Source organism: Corvus cornix, chromosome 5, assembly GCF_000738735.6.
Source record: "Corvus cornix cornix isolate S_Up_H32 chromosome 5, ASM73873v5, whole genome shotgun sequence".
NCBI lineage: Eukaryota > Metazoa > Chordata > Aves > Passeriformes > Corvidae > Corvus > Corvus cornix.
The window spans coordinates 39,536,816-39,550,725 of record NC_046335.1 but is presented as its reverse complement, the minus strand read 5'-3'; the positions used below and the strand labels follow the sequence as shown (position 1 = coordinate 39,550,725).

The following is a 13,910-nucleotide window of genomic DNA, read 5'->3' as shown; positions in this document are numbered from 1 at the left end:
AGTAAATAACTCTCCTTCTGCCATTCAGCTGTTCTGACAAAGATGCTAGGCAAGGCTTGTGTACTCGTGCCAACGAGGCAGTGTTGGCCACTATGGGTGAGTTCCTTTTCTTTAACTCTTTGCCACCAGGGTTATTCCTCCAGATGTGCCCAGGGCATTCCAGTCCATAGCGTCTGAAACTCAAATTTCTGAAACTCAGACCTGAAATACTCAAATGCCCTCTGAGCAGAACAAAGTGCCTCTAAGGATGAACATCAGTTGTAGACATTCATTAACCTAGATGACTCTCTGGTCTGAAGAATAGTTCTGTTTTCTTTTATCCCATACCTCATTCATTGGGCTCTTCCCATTAATACAATAATAATTCCCTCTTTTTCATTGTCCCCTTTGTGTTTAGTTGAAGATGGTTGACTGGGGTAATTGCTTCCCACTGCAGGAGTAACCTGTCAGCAACGGGGTCTAACTCATCCATTACAAGCCCATTACAAAGATCTTGACGCTCCTTGGTTTGCTGGGGCCTGGGTGGGAGGAAAGTTTACTACACGTTTGGTTTCATATGAAGCCAAACAAAACCCTCTGCTAAACCTTGGTGTGCTGACATTTTAGTTTACATACTTCTGTATGGGTAAAGCCCCAGCACTAGGCATTACACCAAGGTCAATATTATCCAGTGAAATATAAGATGAGTGCATAAATTACCCTTGGTGTTCACTTTCAGGAGAAGGACTGCACGTCAGCTACATTATTGGAGGTCTTCTCAGCATCTTGTTTATTTTGCTGCTTATTGCTGCTTTAATTATATATAGGTAAGTGATCTTTTTTTCTTCTCCTGGCCAGTTGTAAACTCTAGGGTTGTAGGAGAAGAAAGTTTCTGAAAGCACAAAATCTTTCTTTATTGTCATTTACAGTCCTTTTTTTCTCCATTGGAAGGAGCGCTTGATGGTTTTATTTGCAAGGTTTCAGTCCTGTGCCTCTGAAGTGTTGGTCATGCAGTTCTGAAACCTTATTGGCTAAATTTTCTGCAGAGAGCTTATGAGTTACGGACAGGGATGTGAGATAATATGTATCTCAGTAGATCTGTGAGCTCATGCGCTTTCTGACAGATAACTTCACCAGTTACTGCCAGCATAGCTTTTGTGCTTACATGGCAGTGCCTTGCTGTACTGGTAGCTAGTAAATGGACTAGTAGCTGAAGAGCCAGATGAAGCCAGCATTCTCTCTTTGAGGGACAGTGGAGATTGCTGGAGCCTTCCACTTGCTGAGCACTCAGGAACTTTGGATCCTGGCAGTAGGTTCCTGTGTCTTTTCTGACAGCTCTCTCCCTCTAGGCATAATAAGTCCAAGTTTACGGACCCTGGCTTGGGGAACCTAACTTACAGTAATCCGTCATATCGGACATCTACCCAGGAGGTGAAGATTGAATCGATTCCCAAACCAACCATGTACAACCAGCTGTGCTACAAGAAAGAGGTAAGAGCTGCTACTAAGGACATGGGAGCCCAGCTTAAGCTGCTGTTGAGTATTACAGGCTTCACTAAGTGGAAGGATTGCAACTTGTGAGCGTTTACTTCTAGGACATAGGAGGACAGCTTCAGTGAATTGTTCAGACTGCTATGGAGGTCAACCAGCAGCACTTCTTCCCCAGTGAGCTGTAGTGAATTTGGCCTGTCTTTAGATCACTGCTTCTTACCCACTTCCACAATGTCTTGTATTTCATTTACATTGGGTGCTGGCCCTCAAAAGTACATGAGTCAATTGGAATTGTCTTCCGTGGATACGGGTCCTGGTTAGTGACTGTTGCACCAAGGTTGCTTTGGACACTTATATGGGGAACCAGGCAGTCAGAAGGGGTTTGCTAACAAGAATGTAGCTCCTGGGTGTGCACTGCCTGGAAGGGTTGGGAGAGAGGAAAAAAATAGAGCCCTTATTAAATAGAGCATTTTAAAGGCCCTTCAGAGGTCCATACTTTGTGCCACAGGATGGAGACAGTTTAATATAATATCTTGCAGCACTTAGTTTTTCCTCTCTTTTCTCCTCAGAAGCTTTCTTATCACTCAGATAGCTTCTCATCTTCCCTCTTCTGATTTCCGTCCACATCCTCACGTCAGGTATCACTGCTCTGTGTGTTTGATCCTGCCTCCCTCACTCAAGCTCTGTTGTGTGGCTCAAGCACTGTCTGTACTAATTGCTCTTTCTTGGTTTCCCCCCTCCCCCCCGGCTTTTATGTCCTTAAACTAGCTCTACTGTCTTCAGGAAGGTATAAGTAATTTTCTATGGCAGATTTTTTGGTCTGGGCTTTGGCTACTCATACTCAGTGAGATTTGGAAAAGGTAATTTCTGTTAGAACTATTTATGATTATCTGTTAGATCACTTAGTTCCTCTAGCAGGGATCACAGATTTACACAGGGAAGAGTTTTCCCTTACTGTTTTCCAAAGGTACTATCCAATAGATTTCCCAAACTTTCAAGCCATTTTGGCCTTATCTATTAAGGATAAGATAGGATTATTTATCTGGGAATCTAAATCCTTTCCACTTTTCTGTTAATTCCAATGTTCCTTGATATACACAGATGTGTATTTCCCCACTCCTTCCACTTTCTCCTCAGGGATAGATCAGATGCTCCTTATTTGTTGGTGAGCCAAGTTAGACAGATTTCAATACTTTAATCTCAGTGTGGTCCCTTTAGCCTCTGATCATTTTGCTTGTTTCCCTATAATCTCCTTTCCCTGTGTCACTGTGAGACTTGGACTCAATAGCAGTATTCCAGCTGTGCTTTGCTGAGAGGTGAATCTAGAATGACTCAGATGTAAAGATGTTGCAAACCTTGAATTGATTCCCTGCCTACTTTTACCATGAGGTTTTCTGTCTGTTTCTGCTTCCCATTTTGTTTGGTGAGGTTTTTTTCCTTCCTTTCTAGGCTCAGTGTTTTCACTCTCTTCTGTCAGGGAATATGTATAGTTGAATGAGGAGAGCAACCTCATCCTCATTCCACTTCCATGACTGAAGACTCATGGAGTTTGAAATGAGAGCTCTTGCAGGGAGGACTCGTCTGGGGGTGGTAAAGAACTAAAGGTGTTGTGCCATTGTGGCAGTTAAAGCCAGTGGCTGTTTACATGGAGGTCCAGCTTTTTGTCTGCTTCACTGTCTTCATTCCAGCTCTGCATTGCTCTTTGCCATATTTTTCCATAGATGTATTTTTTTCATTAATCTGTCTTCTCCCTAGACTGGTCCTGACCATAGCTACACTAAGGAGAAGATCAAGATTGTGGAGGGAATATGCCTTTTATCCAGTGATGATTCCGAATGGGATGACCTTAAGCAGATTCGGAGCTCCCGTGGAGGGATCCTCCGGGACCACGTCTGCATGAAGACGGATACGGTCTCTATCCAGGCCAGTTCTGGTTCACTGGATGACACTGAAACTGAGCAGCTGCTACAGGAAGAACAGTCTGAATGCAGCAGTGTTAACACAGCAGCAGCCACTCCTGAGCGGCGTGGCTCACTCCCAGACACAGGCTGGAAACACCAACGCAAGCCCTCCACAGAGAGCGAGGTGTAAAGCACATGTGACTTTGGAAACAGTCGTACCCTCCCTACCCTCTGCTCTGCACAAAAAAGACAGGACTCTGCCTGCCTGGCAAGGAAGGGCGCAGAGACCAGCCTCTCTCACAAGGGCCCCGAGACTGGGACTGCCTTTCAGCAAGGAGCTTGGGCAGCTGTATTGTTGTGGTTGGAGAAGGAGGATGGGTGGGTTGGTTGGAACCCAGAGACTCTTTTGACTCATTTTCACTGTCTGTGGTTTATTTATATGTTCCCTTTTCCTGGAAGCTGCCACGTTAACTTTTGCAATGACTCCTCTGGCCTGAATCTGGTTCAGAGTCTCTGTTCCCTGGCAACCTGCAAGTCCTGTGCCATCCAGCTCACGGTCAATGCCCATGAAGAGAGCAGAGCTGCCTCATTGCTGGCTCCTGGTCACAGAGTCATTCCAGCACTAGCAGCACTCTTCGAGGCTTTGTGTTGAGGGGTCTCTGACTTGAGAGAGGTCTTGGTATAGATGGGATATACTTTGGGGCTCAAGAGGACACTGAAATAGCATCAGGTCACCTTGTAAAGGCATAAAGAGGGTAACCACAGTTGCCAAGACTCACTTCATGAGAGCATCACTGCTTACTTTTGTATCTGCTACTAAAAATTTCAATTAATGCTCAGATTGGAGCACTGTGTCTGTTGCTGGCAGTGGACACTGCTCCTGTTCTCCCCTCTCCTGTTAAAATATGTTTCTACTCTGGAAAAACAAGAGTCAGCCAATGGCCCTTTCAGAACTGTTCCCTGTGGGTACTGGAGTTCTGAGTGCTGAACTTGAGACAAGAAGAGATTGGTATTTCACTCAGCTCTACAGAGCTAATGGGAGGAAATGGACCTCATCAAGACCTAAATTTTACTGATCTTTGCATAACTGATAAATAAAAAAAGAAAAAGAAAATTTGCTAGGTCCCCCCTAGTCCCAATTCTGCAAGGTCCCAATTATTTTGGCCTTTAGGACCTTTGATTACCGTAATAAGGGAAAAGAGAGAATTCCTAGGTCGAGTCCTTCCCGGAGGAATGCTCAGTGCTGACAGTTAGGAACTGCTTTATTACTAGGCTGAGCCCATTTGACCTAGAATGGGAGACAATAATCAGGGAGCTGCAAGGGCCATTTTAAGATCAGATAGTATTGCACTTTAAGTTCTTCTGTTACCACTAAATAGCTCTCCTTGCTAAGTAGTTTTTCCCATCAGCTGCATGAGCTTCAGTTGTTTTCTGGCCTCCAAGACTCTTACCCTTTAGGGAATGTCATCCTACCCTTGCAGCCAAAATCCAGCAGCATTTGGAGCATGCTCCCAAGGACTATTGCCACCTTTTCACATTCTCTTGTCATCTGTTTGTTCAAAATATAGAAGAGAAAATATTGCTTGACACTTCTTCAAAAACAAAATTTATATTAACCCCTCAAGTCACATGGTGAAATATTAAGCATTAAGCCAGATACTTGGAAGCAGAACTTCCCAGTGAAGAATTTCTCACTGCAAACTTTGTAACCTCTTTATCGCCTGGATAGAGGTCAAGTACATTCCCACCCATGGTATAAAGAGAGCAAAACATACATCAGGGGTATGGTTCAGAGGTAGGGGGTGGGCACATCTCCCATGCAATGTTTTTTTCAGGTAAAAAGAAAGGAGAATTGTCCTACTCTGCTCTAGCCTTGTTTATATACTAACAGGCCTGCTACTCCTGAAAAACACAACAGTTGCCAGTGGTTTGGCTGTACTTTTCACAGCAGAGGTAGCTTTGTAGATAGGGGAAGGTTGCAGCTTTGACCTGGCTAGGTGGCTTGAAACTCTGTCCATAACTGCACCATTGGGCTGACAGGTGTATATTCCTGTGGAAAATGAACTGGAGCTAAGGCTTGGAAATTTCCCTGTGTTAATGTGGGACTCTTCCCTATTCCCAGAGGGATTTATTTTTATTTTTTTTTAATTAGATTTTTATTTAATTATTTATTTGATTGACTCCAGCCTGGGAAGCATTGATTTTGTTGGGCAGAGGCACTTTTGGATTGAGGTGTGGACTTGACTGGGAAGTGAGAAAGGAGTGCATATCACTGACATGGACCCTGCCCATCTAAGCCACTTCACGCAGGGACAACACCAGAGGGCTGAGGCATAGGCAGAACATCGATTTGAGCAGAAACCACATGTAGGGGCAGGGGCATTAGGGCTGGGAGTGGGGAGATTGAGGAGGAAGGCTCTGACTTACAGAAGAGCAGGGTTTCTTTGGGTTTTGGAATGGGTTGGGGGTTTTTTTCCCCCAATAGCTTATGTAACTGTGCACCAAAATCCTGAGGTGGGACAGGGGTGAAGGGAAACATCTGCCCAGACCTGTCACTTAAGTCAGCCTGTCAGAGTAATTGCTGCCCAAGTCACAAGTGTGGAATGGAAAAACAGTCTTTTCAACAACTCATGGTGCTTGTGATCTCCACCTTGATCAATATCTCTGCTGCTTCTTAGGAGAGACCCTGCGCACTCCAGCCTAACAACCATTCATAACTGCTCTCTGCTCCCTTCCTCAAATGATTATGGTGAAAAGGAGCAATAAAATGTCACACAGCCTCCTCTACCAGTGAGGTGGGCAGAAATACATGTCTTTTTCCTAGAGACAGCCCCAGTGAGATGCTGCCTTGGGGATGCATCATGGTTCCCCGTTCTGGGGAAGAGAAGATCCTTGTTGCACTTAGGATGTTAAGAATGTAGAAAGGCTACTGGAGGATGATCTCTTGAGCACTGATTTACTATGTAAAAAGCAAACCTCTCTCCTATCTGTCCTGAGCTAACGTCAGTGATTTCCGTGTGTTCCTGTGTAATGGTTTTAACGTTACTCACTGGAGACATTGGATTTTCTGGAGTTATTTAACCACTGTGTTCAGTATTTTAGGGGTTGATGATAATTTAATATAAATTTAGCTTTTCTTAACCACTCTGCCTGGCTTTTGGTTGTGAATCATGCATGTTATTTGGACTCCCCTTTGAATGAGGAACTCCCAAACTTGTTCAGACAGAACCTCAACTTCGCTTCGAGAGGAGCAAGAAGGTAGGAACAGATTCAGGTTCTTAGGAACCTGATTGTAGCATACACTGCACCCCTATGGCTTTGAATCAAGGGCCCAATATCTACACTCACTTTTGCAGATTTCTTTACATACGTAATATCACTCACTCTGCCCTGCCTTGCTTTTTTCCCCCCCTCTTCAACATGGCAACAGCAGAAGGGATTGTTCTTTCTGGCGTGTATTAGGATTGTAGAGATCTCAAGCCTCTGTCGAGTGGAAAATAAAGCTCTGAAGAAGAGCTGGTTTTTCTTTCTGTAGGGGGTTTTGCTTAGGCTTCTGTTGCCTTTTTTTATAACCAAGAGTTTAAATAGTGCAAAAGGCTGAGTAATGAATGAAACATCCACTAATAACTGACACTGCAGTACTGGTGCCAGTCTTGTAACACATTCTGTCCCTTTCTGATGAACTCCCTAAAACATTTTAAACAACTGTATTCCTGCTCATTTCACAATTGAAGCACAGTGCAGAAGCCATTTCAGTCAGATCATGAAAAAATTGTCTCACTTTCAAAAAACTGATGGTGCTTACATGGCATGGTAGGGAGAGTGCAGTGTAAGATTAATTGCAGTTGCATGCATGGCACTCTGCTGTCCCTTGTCTTCTATTCTGATTACCCATAAAAATTTTTCCTTCAATTTCTTAAGCTGAAGTGAAGAAACAAAGGAGCAAAAACTCTGTGCTCCAAAAACAGTTCACAGAATAGGCCAGGTTGGAAAGGACACAGTGGGTCATCTGAGCCAACCTCCCTGATCAAGCAGGGTCACCCCAGAGCACTTGGCACAGGATTGTGTCCAGACAGATCCTGTGTTCTCCAGTGAGGGAGACTCCACAACTTCTCTGGGCCATCGTCCAGCACACCCACGTAGTGGAACTGCCTGCCTATCTGTTTCTGCCCACTGCCTCTAGTCCTATTGCTTGGCACCGCCAAGCAGAGCCTGGCTCTACCTTCTGATACTCTCCCTTCAGATACTGATAGACAGTGATGAGCTCCCCTAGCAGTCATTTCTTCAGTTGCTGCTTTGCAAACTCAATGACCATAGGAAAGAGAAGGCCCACTCTTCCGTAATAGGATCTTCGCCAAAGGTAAATCAATCAGCTCCGAGATGCTTTAGCCCTTTGCTAAAGGGGTCCTGCGGCCTGACGCGGCTGTTTCAGGACCAGCGCCTCCCGCCAGGCACTGCTCCAGCCGCAGCGGCCCCGGCAGCCCCCCCGCCCCCTCCCCTGGGGACACGGCGGCGGCCGAGAGAGCGGGGGGAGGCGTGCCGGTGCTCACCGAGCGGGGCGCGCCCGGCCGAGAGAGCGGGGGGAGGCGTGCCGGTGCTCACCGAGCGGGGCGCGCCCGGCCGAGAGAGCGGGGGGAGGCGTGCCGGTGCTCACCGAGCGGGGCGCGCCCGGCCGAGAGAGCGGGGGGAGGCGTGCCGGTGCTCACCGAGCGGGGCGCGCCCGGCCGAGAGAGCGGGGGGAGGCGTGCCGGTGCTCACCGAGCGGGGCGCGCCCGGCCGAGAGAGCGGGGGGAGGCGTGCCGGTGCTCACCGAGCGGGGCGCGCCCGGCCGAGAGAGCGGGGGGAGGCGTGCCGGTGCTCACCGAGCGGGGCGCGCCCGGCCGTGCTGCGCGTTCCCTCCGCGGCGGTGCCGCCGTCTCGGGAGCGCGCGGAGAGCACGCGCTGCGGCTGCCAGATTCAAACGGGCCAATAAGGGGCGCGGGCGCGAGTGCGGGCGGGGCCTGCAGCGGCCAATGGGCGCGACGGACACTGGGAGGTGCGGGCGGTGCTGGCGATTTCAAACCCCGCCGAGCAGCCGCCGGACCGTCGCCGGCCCGACCCGCCGGGCCCGGGTGAGCCCCGCCGTCCTTGTCCCTTCCCCGGTGAGCCGCGATCCCTTTCCTGTCCGCTCCCCGCGCCCGTGGGAGGGTGGGTAGGCCTTCCTCGTCCGCCAGGGTCGAGCCTCCCCGTTTCTCCCGGGGACCGTGTGGAGGCGTAGTCCCAGCGGCGCGACATCTCCCCATGGGGATGGCCCGGGCCCGCGGGCTGCACCGGCATCCGCCTCCAGAGCCCGGCGGCTCGAGGATTGCGGGTGGTAGCGCTGAGAGGCCGCGGCCTGTACCGCGCCGCGCTGGGGAGGTGTAGCTCGCTCGGGCCGCCCGCGAAGCGAAGGGCGATGGGGCCGGTGAGAGCCGCGGGCTCGGCGGTTCCGCTGCGGTTGCTTCCGTCCTGTCGTCGTTGTGGGCCTGGGGCTGCTGGTCGGGGCCTTCCCTGGGAGGCGGCCGGAAGAGTGGGCCCGGGGGCTTGCGGGGGAGCCGGGCACCCCGCGGGGGAGATGCGGACCGGACGCCTTCTGTCCCCCGAGGCTGCGTGTAGGGTTTGTTTCCCCTCCAGAATGTCCTAAGAAAAACGTTCTCTGGGGTGACTGTAGTCTTCAGACAAGAGGCGCGAGCTCATCTCTTATTTCTGCAGCTGTGTTGTTGGGTGCAATTGTTAAGATTGCCAGAGCCTCTCACCAGGAGATGCTTCCTGTTGGATTCTCTCTAGTGTATGCGAAGAGGGGCTGGTTAGAAATGTGTGTCCCATGCTTCTGCACACACACCTTTCCACCATTGCATTTGATTTTGTTTCTGAATCAGACAGTCTTGTGATTCTTCCAAAGACAGTAATTTTCAGGTTGGTGTACAGAGGGTTTTCCTCCTGAATTTGGCTCTCTGTCAGTGGGAGACCCGAAGTTTTGCATGACAGAGGCTGAGGAACGATACCTCTGTGCACCTTAAGCAAACCTGGATTCTGTTCTAAGAATAAAAAAAAAATTAAAAAAGCTACAGTTTTCTAATTGATTTATGTTTGCTGTGTATCATCTGTCTGATTGAGATTTTTATTTTTCACTGATTTATTTTGTGTTTAGTGTTTGATTTTTTGCTATATCTGCTGAACTGCAGTGCAGTTACAGTTGCCTTGTGCAGGTGAGAAGGGGGTGAGTAGCTGTCGGGATGTTGAGCTACCAGCTATGGGAGCCCTTCCTTATGTATTTGTGGTGTATCAAAGAAAGCATTGCTATAGGCTTTCAGTGAATCTATTAGTTTGAAACTGTAAAGCTGCTTATTTCAGAATGCATGGAGTCTCAAATATTGGAGTATTCTAAAAGTCTACTCACAAAAGTCTGTTACTAAAACTTTGAGATAGGTTCAGCTCAGAAGGAAGAATGATTGAGTGCAACTTGCCTGTATAGTTTTGACTCTTTGGTGTCCAACATGAGATCAGTTGATAGTGCAAAATTTAGAATTTGGTTTGGTTTTCCTGCCTCAGACTTGATTTCTCTTTAAACTTTGCTGTTTTGGTAGCTTCCCCCCATATTGAACTGATAGCTTCACTTTTTTTTTTTTTTTTTTTCCTTTTTCCTTCAAGAACTGTGATAGAGCTAAGCCTTATAAGCAACATTGAGAGAGTGATATATCAAAGCAGAATCCCTGGTAAACGGCCTTCAGGTACGACAGACTGTTTCTGAACAAATGGTTGTAGATGTATTGAAAGTAATTCTCAAAACCACAAAGTTGGGTACATTAACTAGGAAAAGATTATGTGATGACTTGAACAGAAATTTAAATTTCAGAAGTATGGGAGTTATTCAGACTGCTTTAGATCTGTATTGATGGAAAGCTTCTCCCTTGATATTCTAATATAAAAAAAGGGAATGCATGGTGATGAAACATGATTCCTGGTTCTTGTACACATAGGACTTGTATTTTGTCAGACTTAACTTTCATGCTGGCTCTTGTCCTTTCCCTTGTATGGGCCAGCTATGTAAGCTGGCCCTCTGCTTCTGAAAACATGGTCTGCCACGGTGGGGCTGTGCTCTCATATCAGCATCTGCTGAAATGGGAAGATCTTGTTTTGTTTAATAGTCAGTGCAGAAAACCTGAATTTCAGTGTAATGTTATAAATTGTTTCACTCTGTGTGTTCAGTGATAAATTTACAGCTGAAATGCACTTGGCATGTTGTATGCTCCTTCAGTCAATCCTTTTTTGTATTTGTTTTTTGCTACCCAGTTGTCATCTGCAGATGTAGCACTTCTTTTTGCCCTTTCTTGTACGTCACTTAACACACATCTTGAACAGTACACACAATTAGAAATTGCTCTGAATGCTCTGTGGAGTAGAGACACCTATATTAATTATCTAATTTGGAGGATTTTGTTGGGTAGGATGTATGATTGGAAGGACACATGAGAGATGTAAATGCTTGCAAACCTTCTAATTAAGGTTTTCAAAATCATGGTCAGTGTTCATCTGGTTCCCTTTTTCCCTGTTCCTAATTCTCCTCTGCTCCACACTACCATCAGCTGTCCTTATATGGTTTATAAAAGAAATGTATAAACTTGTATTGCTAATTTGTTTGTAAATTATTTAATGTAAATGGTTTGTCAAGTCTTTGCCAGAGTAGGATGGCATTAAAGCCATTTGCATCTGTAGCAGAGTAGTTGGTTCAAGACAACATAGCCTAAGACTAATAAGGTGTTGCTGTCGTTGCTGATGCTTTGTTGTAGAATGTTCCCAGTGGTTCATGTTATATGGGTGGAGTTCTGAAGTGATATGGAAAAGCCCTGTACCTTTGTGTTTAAACTAAATATTGCCTTGCACCAGGCAGTGTTGCTCTGGCTTGTTTGAATAAAGAGTCTCTTGACCTGAGCAGTTGTATATTATCTGGGCTTGTCTCTATGATAGCTCGATTTCTGTAAACGTCAAATGTTGAAAAGCAGAATCTGCTGTGCATGTCCATACCTTCCTGTTGCAGGGGACAGAGTGAGGTGGTAGGAAAAGTAACTTGGACAGTTATTCAGTGGGGAGCATGGCTGGTGCTCGCAGTGCCTAGAAGAGGCTTCTTTCTTCAGCTAGCTAAAAAGATGGCTGGAGAAATACAGCCTTGCATCACATGGCTTGATGCTCTTCTGAGGAGGAAGCTAGTGACAGCCAGTTTCCACCATACCAGCATCTTCAGTTGCTATTGTCACTGTAGAAAAGGCGTCTCAAAATGTCAGACGATGGGCTAGAGAGATTGCTGATGAATCAGCTCCACCAGAGTGCTGTCATTACACATCTCGCAGCAGCATGAAATGCGGGGATGGTATAGGCTCTTCGTTCGTACCTCCTTTGGAAGGCACTGTTTCTCCTTCCCCACGGCTGGCCTCGTTCCTCCTGTCGGATTTCAGAACCGCTCCCCCCTTCAATTAGGGATTGCTGGATGATTGGTGGCCTGGGATAATGTCTGCTGCATGCTCGGGTATGACCGCAGCTCCCTGTGTTAGAGTAGTAATTGTTCTGACGGGTATGGGCGTTCGGGGTATGACTCATGAGGACAGCAGGCCTGGCGGGCCGAGCTGGTCACTGGTCGCCGGCCCGGCGGCCCCTTCCCCGCCGGGAGGCGGCACCGCAGCCGCCGGCAGGGCCGTGCAGCGCAGCGCCCGCTGCCGCCCGCCTGGCCCCGCGGGGGCTGCTCCGCGGTGGCGGGAAGGGAGCGCGATGTGCCCGGGGCTGCTGCGGGGTCAGCGCAGCGGGGCTAGCGCTGCCCTGCCCTGCCCTGCCCGCCTTTGTTTGGCCCCGGCGTGGGCCGGCTCCCGCCCAGGTGCGGCCGCGGCGCCCCGAGCCCCGCCCGCGGCGGGGAGGGGCTCGTCCCGGCCCGCCCGTGGTTCCCGCCTGCTGCCGCCGGGAGCCGGCCCGGAGCTGTCAGGGTGAGTGTCCGGCCCGGCCCGGCCAAGCCGCGGGCGGTGCGCGGCGACGCTGGCAGGGCTTGGCCCGGGCCGGCCCGGCCTGGCCGGGCCGTGGGGCGGAGGCGGCGGGCAGAGACAATGCCGGGCGGGCGGGCGGCCTGCTCGCCGTGCCCGGCCGCGGCCTGCGGCTAGACACCCGCGGAACGGGAAACATCGTTGGGCTGCGGGGACGCATCTGGGGCTGCGGGCAGAAGTGGAGGGGGTGCTCTTCTGGAAGGTGCTGGGCATGGCGGGGGCGCCGCTAGTTGCAGAGGGAAGCCGTGCTGGAGGGAGCTTGCTTCCCTTGGCGAAGGAGGAAGCTAGTGATGTCTCCGCGGGAGCTTTCCTTCATCAGCAGTTCAGGCCGTCCTTTTAAAGAACATCGCATGAGCCTTTTCATGCCTGAGCTTTGTAAAACCTCTTGAGGGGTGGGGGACTTTACAGCTTATAAGCACAGTCCCACCGACATCTTTCACTCCAACAGTCCATCCTTAGAATTATGTCAGTGCATGCCTGTGCACTTGCCCGTGGGTTACCCTTTTCCCTTTTGCCCTTCTTGTCTCCGTAAGACTGGCTTCACTCCAGGCTTACCCATGCAGTTAGAAATTGCTTTTGGTCTTTGCTGTAACAGAAGGTCAGTTTATTTTGCATTGTCTTTCACTTTTAGATGAGTGGAAAAGAACGGCCCTGGTTACTTTCACAGGCCATGCATTAAAACTTATCCTTCCAGAGAAACTAAGTATTTATATCTCTTACCAGTAACTTGTCATTTATGCTGTTAAAATTTCACTGAGGTGAGTTAGGACATACAAGTTAGAGCAGGCAAGAGAGAATTTAATGCTGTTTGTTTGTGAATGCCATTTCATTGCTGCTGAAGCCGTAGCTTCTCTTTAGCATGCATTTCTCCTTTTTCTTTTCATTATTCTGAGGTTTTGCTATTTTTTCAGCAAGAATCTTGTATCTTGCAAGTTATAATTCATCTGTCAATTGAAAATGCCAGCCTTTAAAATTTGGTAAAATTTTTATTGCCTACTGTGTTATGATTACTTGAGTCTTCAACCTTTTTTCTGATCTACTTTATGTTGCGTCCAATGGGAAGGTTTGGCTAGCAAATACAAAAAACCCATGTTGGACTAAACTTCTAAGAAAGTGAAATTTCATTGTTTCAGAGCCGAAGAGCAAATGTGACCCAAAACTGCCATTAAATGAATAAACAAACAAAATTTTTTCTGCTAGGAAAACTGTGGCTGCACTAACAGAGATCTGTCTTGCAGGAAGTACAGTTTTATCTGAAATGTGACATCCAACCATATACACTCCAAATTTGTGCCCTACTGTATAGGAACATTTCAAACAGATTTTTCCTTTAAAAAGACCTGTCTCGATTTCTCAGAACTTAGTCTTGAGTAATGCTTTTGAGAATCTTTCAAAATAGGAAAATATTTGATGATGTTCTTGTGCCACAGTAGTATTCAATAGGTGAAAGTGAGTAGGGAGAAGTAGACAGTCAGTATCAATAAACAGCTGGTTT

General features: G+C 48.0%; 2 protein-coding genes across 10 annotated transcripts in view; both read left to right on the top strand.

Moving 5' to 3' along the window:
* The window catches only part of LRP4 (LDL receptor related protein 4), an 83,772-nt gene extending 77,256 nt beyond the window's left edge, over positions 1-6,516 (top strand). For 2 of the 3 annotated variants that reach the window (XM_039552455.1, XM_039552454.1), the window contains exons 35-38: positions 29-96; positions 719-806; positions 1,329-1,470; positions 3,226-6,516. In XM_039552455.1, the coding sequence (XP_039408389.1) occupies positions 29-96; positions 719-806; positions 1,329-1,470; positions 3,226-3,561 (634 nt within the window). In that variant the 3' untranslated portion in view covers positions 3,562-6,516. Of the gene's footprint in view, positions 1-28; positions 97-718; positions 807-1,328; positions 1,471-2,039; positions 2,109-3,225 lie in introns of all 3 variants that reach the window. The other variant, XM_039552456.1, reaches the window with a different exon arrangement.
* Positions 6,517-8,390: 1,874 nt separating this feature from the next.
* Positions 8,391-13,910, top strand: part of CKAP5 (cytoskeleton associated protein 5) — a 53,918-nt gene continuing 48,398 nt past the window's right edge. For 3 of the 7 annotated variants that reach the window (XM_039552447.1, XM_039552448.1, XM_039552453.1), the window contains exon 1: positions 8,392-8,512. The gene's annotated coding sequence lies outside the window, so the exon portion shown is untranslated. Of the gene's footprint in view, positions 8,513-10,040; positions 10,121-11,893; positions 11,914-12,290; positions 12,362-13,910 lie in introns of those variants that run through there. The other 4 variants (XM_039552449.1, XM_039552452.1, XM_010413136.4 and 1 more) reach the window with 4 other exon arrangements.